Source organism: Fundulus heteroclitus, chromosome 11, assembly GCF_011125445.2.
Source record: "Fundulus heteroclitus isolate FHET01 chromosome 11, MU-UCD_Fhet_4.1, whole genome shotgun sequence".
Taxonomy (NCBI): Eukaryota; Metazoa; Chordata; class Actinopteri; order Cyprinodontiformes; family Fundulidae; genus Fundulus; species Fundulus heteroclitus.
The window spans coordinates 4986783-5002469 of record NC_046371.1 but is presented as its reverse complement, the minus strand read 5'-3'; the positions used below and the strand labels follow the sequence as shown (position 1 = coordinate 5002469).

At 44.0% G+C, this 15687-nt stretch overlaps 1 protein-coding gene across 2 annotated transcripts in view; it reads left to right on the top strand.

Annotated features, from left to right (window-relative positions):
• tmem248 (transmembrane protein 248) overlaps positions 1-15687 on the top strand; it is a 37481-nt gene continuing 21794 nt past the window's right edge. For both annotated transcript variants that reach the window (XM_036142769.1, XM_036142768.1), the window contains exons 1-2: positions 1-328; positions 14871-15029. In XM_036142769.1, coding sequence (XP_035998662.1) covers positions 326-328; positions 14871-15029 — 162 coding nt within the window. In that variant the 5' untranslated portion in view covers positions 1-325. The remainder of the gene's footprint in view (positions 329-14870; positions 15030-15687) is intronic.

Sequence of the window (15687 nt, the reverse complement as noted above, 5' to 3'; positions counted from 1 at the left end):
CGCTACGCAGCACTGTGCGAGCACGCGCAGATCAGATGTCGGCAGGAAGATGTTGACGTTGTTTCAACCCTGACGCTGGATATCCGTTTCTCCGAAGAGCTGCGGGAATATTAAAGGCAAATAATGGGAAGGAGTACATGCGTTGTCTCGTATGCTGAAAGCTCGGAGCGCAGACTTTTCCTTCTCGGCGGTAAATCCAGAGGCGACTAGCTGCGTTGCAGCAAGCTAGCTAGCTAGCTAGCGACATCGCAGCCCCCTTTCTTGTGGCCCTCGGCGCTCCCTCCCAGCTGCACCTAGCATCCCGTCGCTTGCACAACCAGGAAAAATGGTGAGTGACGAGGATTTAGCTGGAGTTCGGTGTGTTTTGTCGACGTAAGACGCCGTCAGCCGAGTTTGAAACCTTGTAGCAGCGGCTAATTCAGTCCAAGTGTTTGACGAAACAAGCTAAACATGGCGATTAATAAATACTGGTACGGGATAAGGTTATTTATTTATTTATATGAGCCAAATGGGGGAGCAGGTCGTGTTCATCTGTGAGCCTCTTACACGCCTGTGCCTTACTTTCTGTATTAGTCAGATCTCTACATTTACTAAAGCTTGGGGAAAAGCAGGTGACAACTATCGGAAAATACCGAAGGAAAGGTATTTCTTACGCTCCTCCTGCTGAATCGTATTGTTTACTCCGTCGGACCTGCTGTGACGTCGCCTCGTATTTGGTTGCAAACAGAAATCTACCCCAAATAGCCAGACATACGTCCTCTTTTTGTCAGTCTACTGTGTATTTAGGTTTATGCAATAGACCAGAGCTGGCCCAAGGCAGGAGCAAACTTAGTTGCGCCCCCCCCCCCAATTTTTTTTAAATAAAATAAAAATAAAACTTCAGACCCTAAAGTAAAACTGATTGAAAATGAGAATTACAATACATAGGGATGCACTGATATGGAAATTTTGGACAATAACGACGTCAGACATTAATATTTGCACTTATGGCTGTAAACTGATATTTATCGATATTTTATATTTGCCTAGATCAGGGGTCACCAACCTTTTTGAAACTTAGGTACTTCATTGGCGCTGTGTCATACGAAAGGCTACCAGTACTGACCTATAAACTAGAGTAGTCAGAGTTCACCTTAACTTTATGTAAAATAAACACACTTTTCATGCTTTGTTGCAGATATTGTCGTTTTTCAAATCTATATAAATGCAGGTGTGAATAAACAGGAAGCGTAAACGGAATACAATTAAGTTTTAGATGCAGCTCACTGGCGGGTTGTGCTGTTTTTAAAACAAACTCTTGGCCGCCTCATGTGGTCCTCTGGGCTACTTGGTGCCCGCGAGCCCCATGTTGGTGACCCCTGTTCTAGATCTTTCACTACTATGACAAACAAACGGCCACAATGCTGCCATTGCTTCAATTAAATGCCCCACAATCCTGCACAGCTGAACGTCACCGCTTTTTACAGCTTTAATCACTTTGCATGTCTCTTCGGTTATTATTAGTCCTCACTAAGAGGGAAAGTAGAGAACATGGACCCGGTTCTGAAGTCCTTCCATGGCTCCCTGGATCTCAGAGAATAGACTTTAAAATCCTTCTGTTAGTCTATAAATCCCTGAATTAGCACCTAAATCCATCACAGACTTGTTATCAGGGCATCAACCCTCCAGACCACTCAGGTCTTCTGGCTCCAGCCTGCTCTGCAGAACCAGAACCAGAACCAGAACCAGACATGGAGAAGCAGCATTTAGTTCCTATGCTCCACTGATCTGGAACAAACTCCCAGAAAACTGTAAAAGTGCTGAAATTCTTTTAAATCAAGATTAAAAACACATTTGTTCAGGATTCTAGTTAAACATCATCAGTTCAACTTTGTAGTCCAACTGTTTATGCTGACACAACAGCAAACTTTTATTCTATTTTATTTTCCTGTATTTTAATCATGTAAAAAAGCACTTTGCATCGTCTCTGTACTGAAATGTGCTATAAAAACTTTAGGGACTGTTGCGGTTAAATTTTCCGACCCAGACGTTGAGAATCCCGACTACTGAGGACAAGTGGAACGCACAGCTAGTTCTCTGATCTTCTCCAGCAAACCTCTAAGGCCAGAAACTAAACATCCAGGGGTTTTTGGGATTCTGTTTACTGCTGAACACAATGGGTTAAACTACATTTTATTTAGTGGTATACGAGTAAAATGCTTTGTATTTTTGAGGATATAATGTCCAAGTGGATGTGGATACTTTCCAAGGCAGTGCACATTTGGTTTTGTTATAAGTGATTTCTACATTTAAGAGTTAAGAGTCACCGTTATTATGAAATATGAGCCTCGTACAGACATGGACTTTAACCTGCATCCAGCTGGATGAGGCACAAGACGACGGCTTTGGGAACGGTTGTTCTCGTGGGGCATAAATGTTAATTTTCAGACGGTAAAATGTCTCAGGTTCACCTTAGGCTTGACTCTGTGAGGTTATTAAGGCTCCCAATGAGCTTAGTGAATCATTTGGGAGCAGAAATACTGCTCAGTGAAAAAGTATTTGCTCCCCTCTGCTTTAGGCAAATGTATTGTCAAAATATTGTCAAGTGGAAACTTTTTTTTACCATAATACGAGGTACTTCATTTACTTATTTACTTTTTTTTTTTTTTACTTAGTTTGAAGTTCACAAGTGCAGTGAAGCCTGTTCTTAGCTCAATGTGTAATACCACTAGCAGCAAATGTTTTGTTATATTTTCATTGTTTATAATGGCACGGCTGCCATCTTGTTTTACAAGCATGTTTCACAGCTTGTTTTTAGTTGCACTTTGAATTCAGGTCAACTCCCTGACGAAATGCTTGACATAAAAAACAAGGTTTTAAAATAATTTCTTTAATTTCTTTTTATGAAACAAAAAGGAGGAAAAAAATAGATTAATCGGATTTGGTATGATAAAATCGGAGATTTATTTTTTAATCCATATCGCCCAGCTCTATTATAAGGACAATGAAACAAGAAGGTAGAAGAGAAGAAAAGGAAAAAAGGTGAAAGGGAGAGAGCGATCTAACATCCTCTGAGTCTGCTTCTTCACCTGCAAACAGAGATAGAAAAAGAACAGCAGAACCAGCTGATAAAGTATTACAGGTATAATCAAGTAACGCTGCTATGCCATAAGCTGGTTGAATATGCTTATTATTATTATTAATTATAATTTGGTATTATAATTTAAATAATAAATCATTCAACTCAAAATTTCGCTATAACAAATATAGTTCAAATGGTGGTGATGTTAGCTATAAGCTTATAAGTATTTATACCACTAATGCATTAGTTAACTTTCTGTTATGAACTCATTTATGCTGGAATAAATGATCAGGTCGGACTGTTAACCGACCAGGTTTATCCAGCAGGCGGTGAGAACCCCAATGTAACTGCAATTAGAGTTTAAATCCTTATTCCTTATCACCATCCAATGATATTGTCTCTGTATTAATGTCAGATGTTAACTCCAAAGGAGGTTAGCTCTGATTTCTGAATACCCAGGCAACTGTGAATTGGACTGAACACAAAACAATGTCTATTCCGCAGTGGTTGGTTTTATTGAACCAAAAGCAATTCCCTGTTACAGTAATTCTCTGATTCAAACAACTTTGGAATTCTTACTCATTACTAAACTAAAACATGCAAAATATATATGTGGAAATAAAAAACAAAACGAAAATAAACAATGGATTAAAATGAGCGGTTAGCAGATCTTAACTTAACTCAAAGTTGTTTAACACCGCCCTCGAAACATCGGCATTTCACGTATCAGCATTGACAGACAGAACAGCTTCGGGAATCTCACTGGACGCTTTGATGTCTTACACAAAGCTAGTTCAGCTAAGCTACCTACAGTCCAGATACACGTGACCCTCCCAAGATGGCTGCTACGATGACGTATGAGGGGAGGTCCTAATAACGTAACCACGCTTACGCTGATGGGACAATACCTCGTTTCGAGAGGGGGGGGGCTAACTAGGAGTTTAAAGCAAAGCCCGCGACTTGAGCTCGGACAAAGAAATTAAACTGATAAGAAGCGAAAAGAGAGAGGGGGGAAAAGCAGGGAAAAAGATGCAAAGAGATATATCGGTAACCCACGGCGGGGTTATTGATGAATCACAAATCAACACAGCAGAATCAATTGTAAAGTACATGCACATACAAAGAAAATGTTCAGCAAAGTAATTCCAACTTCGTTGTGGAATAAAAGCATTAACCAACACCTACAAAGTTCTACCGCCTGCCCAGGCACTTCTAAACACCCTGTTGGTGAGACAGAAATGAAAGGGGAAAAACCCCGTTACTTTGAGTTGCCTCGGGGCTGGTCCGGAACGCTCCGAGTGTGGCTTTCTGGACGCGCTTCGACGAGCGCAGTTGTCCACAGGCTGCAGCGGGACCGGGATGGGAAGAAGCTGCTTCGTTTCTTCCTCCGGGTCCACAGTCGCTTTGTTGGCCAGACAAAAGCGGGGGTCCTCTTCGATCAGTGGGAGATGCGGCGTCTCTCAGTCTTTTGATCAGAGGGAATTTAAAAGTACTTATTTAAGTCGACCTCCTGTTATAAAGCAGGGAATAACCGTTGCGTCGAAAAATCTCGGTCCAGCGAGCAATCGAACACGTGGCGTGGGAATCAGCTGTGCGTGTCTTCTCGGGTTGGCTAAAAGCCAGGGAAGAAGGAAGCTCATCGTGTGTGATCGGCTTTTATAGCCATCACTATAGCAACCTTATCTTGATCGGCGGCCATTTTGCCGTGTTGCGTGATGGGAGTTGGTGGCCATTTTGACCACATTGCATCATGGGTAACGCAGTCCGTTACGTCCCGAATTGATGCCGTTTCCTTGATCGGCGGCCATTTTGCCGTGTTGCGTGATGGGAGTTGGTGGCCATTTTGACCACATGAGTTGGTGGCCATTTTGACCACATTGCATCATGGGTAACGTAGTCCGTTACCGCTTTCTGTCACGTCTGAACTGGCACAACATACCCCCCTTTAGCTTTGAAGAGTGGGATGCTGGTCACAGTCTTTAAAGCTACAACCAAGTCCATTCCGGCGTGACGAAAATCCGTTGTGCATGAGTGGAACAACCTAATAGTCTTTCTAGTAGTCCATTGGGATTCATGCAGTTCAGTTCATCATCCAAGAGGAGGAAAAACGAAGCATTCATTGTGCCTGGGTCAGTGACCTAGCCTGGGCAGGACTAAGCTATAGCTAGTCATTTCTATTGGCTAATAAGGCAACAATAAAGTAATAAAAAAAAAAGAAATGCAAACTTCACAATCACCATTGTCAATACATTCATTGGTCATCAGGTTTGAACTTTGAACCAAAGAAAGGAGAGAGGGAAAAAGGGAAAGGAAAGAGACAGCGGTTCGTAGTCTAATCAGCTTGTGGCCTTTGAGGAGCTGAGGTTACGAACCTGGGAGCGACAAAGGTGAGGGCGTCAATCCTGGTTTGCACCTGTTTGATCTGCTTGTATGCTGCATACACCATCGCAGTAGTGATGGCCCATCCAAATACAAGGAGAACCACAATAATGGTCATAATGTGAGTGTCGGTCGACTCTGTAGCTCTGGGGAAGCGAAGCAGAGGGACCGAGCTCAACTCTGATGGAGTGAGACTGAATTTAATCAGCTGGGTGCCTGCAAGTAAAAGCTGTCTTTCAATGCCGACATCAATGCTGAAATTGTATCCCTTAAAGACATCTATTATTTCAATCTCTGAGTCATATTTATCAACGTCAAGGTGATGCAGAACCATGTTTCCAATGTGGACTGGAGCACCTTGAGGTGGGGAACAGAAAATGGTTTGGTTGGGCAGTTTTAGTCTAGTAACTGTGTCATGCTGCTCGTAGGATAACAGGGCTTCTGCCTCTGGGTTGCTAACGAGCCAGCGGTTACCTGCCCGCTCAATTTTGGTTTCCACACCTGCATCTTTAAGGGTCATTCTAGCCTGACAGTTTTGTTCAGGAGATTCATTAGACCACACAGGTAATTGGTAACGTCTCTGATAAATGGGTTGCTTGGGCATACCCAGTGGATGTCTTTGGTTTTGGTACACAAATCCAAATTAGTGACTAAATAAAGTTTGGGGTCAGCATCATGATAGGCCAATATTGAGGGAGTTTGTAGGTGTACGTGGGTCTCACCTTGCCAAAACCCGACATTCAATACTGATTCAAACCTATACACATTAGCTCTTTCAATGATGGGAAGGTTTAGCATAAATCCTATCTCCAAGTTGTCAGGATTTACAAATATTGGAATTGCACTACCTAGGCTGTACGCCAGGTGTATTTGTGGTGGTTGCAGTGTTTCACTAGAGGCAGATTTGAGAACCTTTTCGACCAAATCTATTGGTACCAGGTACGGAGGAATCCGTCCTTCAGCAAGGCTATTTATGGATGAGCTAACCTCTCGAGTGAGGTCCTGCATTAAATCTCTAACAACCTGAGTATACATCATGTCATTCTTTACCACTTCTGTGAGCGTTTCCAAAGCAATGCATGGTGTTATGGCTGAGTGTGAAATTATGGACGTGAAGTTATGTATGGACACTTGCTTTATTAGTGCATGTTTAAAGTGTCCTGATTGAACATGCACTTGTCCTATTTAATGCTATGCATTGTTCTCTTCGGCGGGGGCGGAGTTAGGCTCCGTTCCCTGTGAGGAGAGTTTGGTGGACGGTTTAATTTGGTTCGCATGAACCCATGTGTACTCTGGACTTTGCACGCTGGCTTCTAGGTTCTTTCGAGGCCACGCGAAAGTCGTTCGGAGACGGTCTTTTAAGTCAGTGACGCACTGGTGTGCAGTGTAGACGGTTGTCACACTGACGTCTACGGGCTGGTAGATGAGATTCAGGGGAAGTGTCCTTTGTCTTCCTGTCATCATCTGGAAAAGTGTCATCCCTGTGGAGCATGGTGAGGTAGAGCGGATTAGCATTAGGACCAGGGGAAGCTTTGTATCCCAGTTCCTACCATGGCTGCTGGCATGTTCCTTTGACATGCTGACCACGGTGCAGTTCATTCGCTCCACCTGTCCGGATGACTGTGGGCGGTAGGTGATGTGGAATTTAACTTCCACGCTCAACATGTCAGAAAGCACGGTCAAGATGTTTGACGTGTCTCTGTCCGAGTCGACGGACAGGGGAAGGCCCCACCGGCTGAAAACGTGATTTAGCAGCAGGGCTGCTGTGGTGACAGCGGTGTCATTCGGTGCCGGCAAACATTCGACCCATTCTGTGAAACTGCCTGTTATTGTCAAAAGATATTTGTTATCTCTTAACGATTCGGGGACTGGACCGATCCAGTCAGTCTGCAAATGTGACCACGGAAATATAACCCCCCTTTGCTGAAGCAGGGCTCGGTTTAGTGGTCGTGTGGGTTGTAACTGGCTGCAGGTTAAGCAGCCTTGTACATACTCCTGGGTGTCCGGGGCCGTTGAAGGCCGGGACGTCACCCGTTGGGGAGTTTTCAGATTAGCTTTGCAGCTTTTGTGTTCTCCTACTGGTGAGTCATGGACGTGTGTCAATGTGATCCCAAGTTCGTTTGAATCTTTGGGCTGAATGGGCTGAAACTCATAAAACAGCTCCTTAAGTGCTGTTTCCTCTGTTTCAGTGGTCAGTGCATCAGCTTTTTCCAGCTGTTGCATGATTTCTGTTTCGAAGCCAGGGTAGGGCTCAGTGGGTGAGTCCCGGTCTCCTGGTTGATTTGGTGCTGGTTCTGTTGGGTCGGTTGCTGTCGCATACACCAACAGATTTCCTTCAGCTTCAAGCGTTGCACCACAAATAGATCCAGCAGGCCGAGCTTCATGTCGCCTTATTTGGATCATGTTGGAAGGAAAAGTAAACACGGTGTCTGGAGAGTCCTGTCTGCCGGTCAAGGATAATGGCAGGTCTCCGATGACGGGAATGCTCAGCTCAAAGTCGTGGAAAGAGCTTTCGATGAGCACCCCAAGAGGTTTCTTCGCCACCACTTGGATCGGCATGCGAGTTGGATTCTCCACTAAAAGGTAAGCTGAGCGGTTGTTCAGCTCAAGCAGGGGTGTGTCAGAGGATTTGGAAATCGGCTCTGTGGAAGGCAGAAATGGTGCTAAAAGTTCTTTGGGCTCCTCGGAGCATGTCACCTGGTTGATAGGGACGGACAGTCCACTTCCAGAAGTGAGGGGCTTGGGGGTCCCCACTTGGGCCCAAAGATGACCATGATAGCAGTCAATGAGTGGGGCTAACCTGTTCAACAGGTCCTGACCCACAAGAAAAGGTTCTGTGTCCAAAGTACATATGTAGATGGGGTGCACCAGGGTCATGTCACGGAAAGTGATGTCTAACCACGCCCGTTTGGTGATGCATGACTGATCCTGAGTGTAGCTGGTGATGCCCACGTTACAGGTCTCCACCTGGAACGGTTTCCCAAGAGACACCATAGCTCTGGTCACCTCATCAAACAAATCTGAGCACATTAGACTGATCTCGGAACCCGTGTCTAAAAGAGCATTTGCAGTTACACATCCTCCGATAACTGTCGAGCAGTATAAGCGGTGTGCATTTTCATGATGGTTTAGCTCACCTAGAAACCTTAGAAAAGGGGCTTTCTGATCACCTGCTGATGGGATCTTAGAAGGTTGTTGTTGATTTTTCGGTTGGTCCCCCCCCTTAATCAGATAAACTCTGTTAAAAAGGGGAGCCTGGTCCACGCCTAGTCATGCTGACGTGGGATTTGGGCCTGGCTTACCTGGAGGGTCGACAGGATTGGATGATGGCTGGGACGGCTGCGGCGCGATCTGATGCACTGTTTCGGCTAGCAACCTGCGAAAAGTCTCCTCTATCTCCTTTCTCATTGACTCCTCCATGCGCAGGTTCCAGCCTTTGTTGTCATGTGTGCTTTTCGACCTTTCTGGCCTGTCAGTTTGCTTACCGTATCGAGCTGGATCCGGCCTGTGCCATTTTTGAAACCTCTCACCTTCCATGCTGCCATGCTGACCTCTCCTATCCTGGGAAGCTTTCTTCTGCTGCGGCTCAAAACCGTGTTGCTTCTTAGGACCAAATCTAGTTTTAGGTTTGAAGGGAGGCATCTCATGTCCCTCCAGACCTAAACTCTTTTCTGGTTCGGCTTGAATCTGCAGAACCTTTTTATCACTATCGGCTCCTTTGTTGGGCCGGACACGTGTTTCCCATGCCACCTGCGCGTATTTCCTGATTTCCTGCATGGTAAGTTTCTTGGTTCTACAATGCATGGTAACCTCATAACGCACGCTTTCATGAAGATTATGGAGGAACAAAGATTTGAAAGTGTGGTCTTCCTCCAAGCCGGGAGCATTTCGTCCCTGAAAGTAAGCAGCCCGCAAGCGACGGTAGTACGCTTTTGGTGCTTCAGTTCTCTTTTGCTGAATTGCAAAAGCTCCAAGAGTTGCAGAAGCTGGGTCTGTAAACACAGAATATTCTTCTCTTAAAGCCTGACAAAGAGCTGAGTAACGGTCACGTGTAGCTGGGGGGAGGCTTTCTATGAAAACATGGACACTTCTGGACGTGGTTTTCCAGATAAGCTTCAACTTTTCTCGAGCTGAGGGGCTATATAAGTCTAGCAGACAGCGCTCTACCTCTCTGAGATAGTCATCAATGGTGGATTCTGTATTGCTAGGATCACAACGCTCTATGTCTCGGGCCAGGGACTCAAGTTGACGCATCCGCAGTCCCTGTTCAGGGATCGGAGCTGGTCCATCTGAGTCCTCTTCTGACGACTCTTGCCTGTGGTAACCAAGATGGGAGGGAGGCTCCAGTTCTGACCACCTACCTGGCGTCGGCGGCCGTTCGTGGGACGCAGGGGGACCATCCCTGTCATGAACTCTTGTCTGTGGACGCAGTTCAGAGGAGTGGGGTTCACCTGTGTCCCAGGAACGGTGCTCTCGTTGCCCTGGTGGGGGGAAAAGATCACAGCGGACCGTGTCAGGGGTCAGGTGGGAAGCAGGTGTTTTCCCATGATTTACATCATGTGGATCAGTCCTGATTGCCACCGTAAGTTGTTTAGGCATTTCTTTCCGTATCACACTGCTATATCTGTTCTGACCTTCGCTTACCCTTCGCTCAGAAGGTGTCTGAGGGCCCAGTTCATCCAATGTCCTCCAGGTGTGATCTCCATGTTTTCCTTTGGAGTTCTCACACTCAGATCCTTCTGTCTGCAAGCTAATGCGATCCTCCTCTCGCTCCTCTGTGGGATGACAGCTGCCCTGAACACTTCTCTGTTCTAGCTCCCTGATTCTTTCCTCAGCTAAAGCACGCCTCTCAACCTCTCTGTTACACAGATTGGTCTCTAGCGTTAACCTTCGGTGGTATAACGCAGTTAATTCACCCAAAACATCTGCTACCAATCTATGTTTAGGTTTGCTCTGGACCTCCTCCACCAATTCCTGAATTCTCCTCTCACAGTCTTCTATGCTAAACTGATTCAGACGGGTTTGTTCGTCCGGTGTCATTTTAAGCAGTGAGCTAATGACATCCTGGGCCTCCATTCCAATGGAATGGTTTGGACCTTCAGCTCCTTTGACTGAAGAACCGCTACTATCCATTCTTTGTCAGCTATGGATAACAACACAACAGGTAACAACCTGTAGTTTAGCTCAGCGCTAAACAACAGACAACAAATAACAACGCTGTATTCTAGCTTAGCACTAGGTAACAACGCATACACTTTAATTTAGCTCAGCAACAACAACTGCTAACAACAACTGTTAAGTGGCTTCACTTTAACTGTTAACAGCAAACACGCACTATGACTGGCACTTTAACTGCAGTAAGTGGGTTCAAATACGTGCGTTTAATTAGGCTGCGCAGGGGAGAATCAACCCTGCGACTTACAACTCCTTAGTTTTAGGAACGGTTAATATGCTTGTTTAACTTTGAGAAAATTAACTTTGAGTGACATGGACCACTAACCTTTCGGCCAGTAATTAAGTGATAAAGCTGTGGCTTTGTTTGTGATGTAAGTTATTTCAGAACAGGTGCTCTACACATGTGTGGAAAATAGCAAAGTGTTTTGGAGCCTCAGAGGTGGCAAAGAATGACAGTTGAAAACCGCTAAATTGCAACCTTAGTTTCAAAATCACAGCTCAATTTTGACCACTTATGATGAGCAGAAGGGGATAAAGGAGGAAAAAAAAATGAATAAAATAAAATTAAAAAAGACAAAAGGGCGTAACCGTAAGGTAAGTTTAAAGAAACTGACTTTCAAAACTGTCCCTCCGGGACACTGAGCGATCTAAGCTGTCTTTAAAACCGTGACTGCAACTACCTATCCCGGCCACCAGATGGAGGCAGGGTGCCCTTCACTTTGGGAAGACTGAGTTGTAATTACAGCTGATGGGGAGTCGTGTCCCTCTTTCAAACAATTATGCTGCAATTACAAACAACGTCCACCAGATGGAGGCAAGGTCTCTCTTTTCAAAGCAGAACACGACACAGACTCTGATTGACAAGTAGCAGACGCTGGCTGCTGTGTATTTCAATCTAGCTGACTTCCAGTCCAGAAATCAATATTCAAACCTCAGGTTAACAACCTCAAACCACCACAAACACGTATATATTTAGTAATGATACCTCCTTAATCAATTATGACTGAATAGCCCTTTTGGCAAGGCGAGCAGTCAAAATGCTGGAATATGGATTGTGTTCATTCAATTCATAAGTTGCTGGTTATTCGATTTAGTCTAAAGGAACGCCAATAAGTAGACTCCAGCCCACACCGGGAAAAGCCAATTTATGCTATGCCATAAGCTGGTTGAATATGCTTATTATTATTATTAATTATAATTTGGTATTATAATTTAAATAATAAATCATTCAACTCAAAATTTCGCTATAACAAATATAGTTCAAATGGTGGTGATGTTAGCTATAAGCTTATAAGTATTTATACCACTAATGCATTAGTTAACTTTCTGTTATGAACTCATTTATGCTGGAATAAATGATCAGGTCGGACTGTTAACCGACCAGGTTTATCCAGCAGGCGGTGAGAACCCCAATGTAACTGCAATTAGAGTTTAAATCCTTATTCCTTATCACCATCCAATGATATTGTCTCTGTATTAATGTCAGATGTTAACTCCAAAGGAGGTTAGCTCTGATTTCTGAATACCCAGGCAACTGTGAATTGGACTGAACACAAAACAATGTCTATTCCGCAGTGGTTGGTTTTATTGAACCAAAAGCAATTCCCTGTTACAGTAATTCTCTGATTCAAACAACTTTGGAATTCTTACTCATTACTAAACTAAAACATGCAAAATATATATGTGGAAATAAAAAACAAAACGAAAATAAACAATGGATTAAAATGAGCGGTTAGCAGATCTTAACTTAACTCAAAGTTGTTTAACACCGCCCTCGAAACATCGGCATTTCACGTATCAGCATTGACAGACAGAACAGCTTCGGGAATCTCACTGGACGCTTTGATGTCTTACACAAAGCTAGTTCAGCTAAGCTACCTACAGTCCAGATACACGTGACCCTCCCAAGATGGCTGCTACGATGACGTATGAGGGGAGGTCCTAATAACGTAACCACGCTTACGCTGATGGGACAATACCTCGTTTCGAGAGGGGGGGGCTAACTAGGAGTTTAAAGCAAAGCCCGCGACTTGAGCTCGGACAAAGAAATTAAACTGATAAGAAGCGAAAAGAGAGAGGGGGGAAAAGCAGGGAAAAAGATGCAAAGAGATATATCGGTAACCCACGGCGGGGTTATTGATGAATCACAAATCAACACAGCAGAATCAATTGTAAAGTACATGCACATACAAAGAAAATGTTCAGCAAAGTAATTCCAACTTCGTTGTGGAATAAAAGCATTAACCAACACCTACAAAGTTCTACCGCCTGCCCAGGCACTTCTAAACACCCTGTTGGTGAGACAGAAATGAAAGGGGAAAAACCCCGTTACTTTGAGTTGCCTCGGGGCTGGTCCGGAACGCTCCGAGTGTGGCTTTCTGGACGCGCTTCGACGAGCGCAGTTGTCCACAGGCTGCAGCGGGACCGGGATGGGAAGAAGCTGCTTCGTTTCTTCCTCCGGGTCCACAGTCGCTTTGTTGGCCAGACAAAAGCGGGGTCCTCTTCGATCAGTGGGAGATGCGGCGTCTCTCAGTCTTTTGATCAGAGGGAATTTAAAAGTACTTATTTAAGTCGACCTCCTGTTATAAAGCAGGGAATAACCGTTGCGTCGAAAAATCTCGGTCCAGCGAGCAATCGAACACGTGGCGTGGGAATCAGCTGTGCGTGTCTTCTCGGGTTGGCTAAAAGCCAGGGAAGAAGGAAGCTCATCGTGTGTGATCGGCTTTTATAGCCATCACTATAGCAACCTTATCTTGATCGGCGGCCATTTTGCCGTGTTGCGTGATGGGAGTTGGTGGCCATTTTGACCACATTGCATCATGGGTAACGCAGTCCGTTACGTCCCGAATTGATGCCGTTTCCTTGATCGGCGGCCATTTTGCCGTGTTGCGTGATGGGAGTTGGTGGCCATTTTGACCACATGAGTTGGTGGCCATTTTGACCACATTGCATCATGGGTAACGTAGTCCGTTACCGCTTTCTGTCACGTCTGAACTGGCACAACAACGCCTTGATACCATCACTGAAGAATATACAGTATTATTTAATACAACATGTATAAAGTGACAGCTGAAGATAATAACAGGGTTTTCTGTATAGAAGTGAGTCTGTAAGCACCTGTAGGTGTTTGTGTCTGTGAGGTTTATCCATGAGAAAAATTTTCCACTGTTTTCGTTATTCTCCCCTGTCCAGACTACAGATATCAGTGACTTTGTGTCGTCTGTTCTTTCATTTCTTTAGATGGAGGCATAATATTGCTTGTTAGGAACTCTTAGCCGCCTACTTCATGTTGACAGACGGGTCTGATTTAACTTATTTCTTGATTATCAGAGCTAGGGCTGAACAATTAATCGCATTTTCAATATAATCGCGATTTAAAAAAAAACACAATTTCCAAATCTCAGAGTCTGCAATTTTTGGCTATGTAACAATTAGGGAATTAGACGCGTCCTTTAGGTGTCAGTAAAATGTTTAAAGTGGGTTTGCCTCCACATGGAAGGGAAGACAGTTGACAGAGATAATCTAATTGTATTACTTGTTTTAGAGTTTATATAATCATACATAGCATTAAGTACTGGTCAATCAGTTTAATACATAGACTTGTTTGTTGGTTGCACTTTATGTTCAACAAGGATTGATGTCCAAATCAACTAAAAGCTGTTCTCTTGAATAATATTCTGATTGATAAAAACATTAAAAGTGCTTGTTTTAAATAGTCCTTGTTTACAAACATCTTTATTTAGAGGCCATTTTTGTTGCTTGTGGTTAATGCAGAGAAAAGTCAAAATTGCAATTTTGGTTGAAATATATTGTAGGCAGAACGCGATAATTTCTGCTCTGAGTTTAGACGCTGTGGGCCTTTTAGCAACTAATCTGCACAGCGAGGAAACAAATTGATTTGTTGTTTGTATATGTTTAAAAAGACATGATAAATTAAACTGGGGGAAAAAAAATTGCCATAAATCGCAATATTAAGAAAAAAAAAATCGCAATTAGATTATTTTCCAAAATCGTTCAGCCCTAGTCAGAGCTGGGGCGTGGCAAGTAAGATTGACCTCAGCTTTCCAACAAATGTGCTTAATGAGGTCGTCTCCATGCCACTAATATGCTCCAGCCGCCTCCAACCAGTGGATTCATTTAAAGGTTTGGGTACGAAAGCCAACGTGTGCATCGGCCAGTGGAAGAAATGAGCAGAACCAGAGCGCCACTGATGTCAACGCGTTTGTTTTTTTGTCTTTTCTGTCTTTGTGTGCAGGTTTACCTGTTAAATCCCATAGAGAACCTAAGAGGCTACATCAACAACCGTCCACCTCTGGTCATTTTCATGATCAGCGTCAGCGCCGTGGCCATCGCCTTCCTCACCATCGGTTATTTCTTTAAGATCAAGGAGATAAAGTCTCCAGAACTGACGGAGGTAAACATGATCCACACAAAGACAAGATCCAGAGTTTATCTGTGTGTTTAATCTGCTGTAGAACGTCGCCACGTTCTCTTTTTATTGCATTATCTCTTGTAGGGCTGGACGATAATTCAATAGCCATATATATATCGATCATAGAAAAAAAAAAGGTAAATAAAAAGTTCAATAGAACAGTTTTCCTTCCTTTTTGCATTCTAGCCAATCATGTAGGTTAATAGAAGTCTCTACATCCTCCCAACCAATCACAACGCAGACCCAGGAATGCTCCGCCCCCTTTAAAGAGTTCAAAAACTTGGTAAAAAGGTTGATTAAATATTGGGTTGAGTTTGAGTTCAGTGTTTGTGTGCATCTGTATCTAAAAATAGGTCGTTAAGCAACAGCATAAAATGCACTTTAAATATGTGTCTGAATTTGTCTAGAATTATCGATATCGATCAATATGATTTCTATTTTATCGATATGCTTTTTTTTCCGTCCAGCCGTAATCTTTCGTAAACATCTCTGCGAGGCTGAAAGTTGCTCCTTAATTAGAGTACGGTGAATGAAAGCCTTGTCCCTTTGACGCTAATGTAAATCTGAGGCTGGCCTTGCAGCCTGGCGGAAGTGAAGGCAAACACGGATGTCGTGCCGCTCTGGCCTTCGACGCCGACGT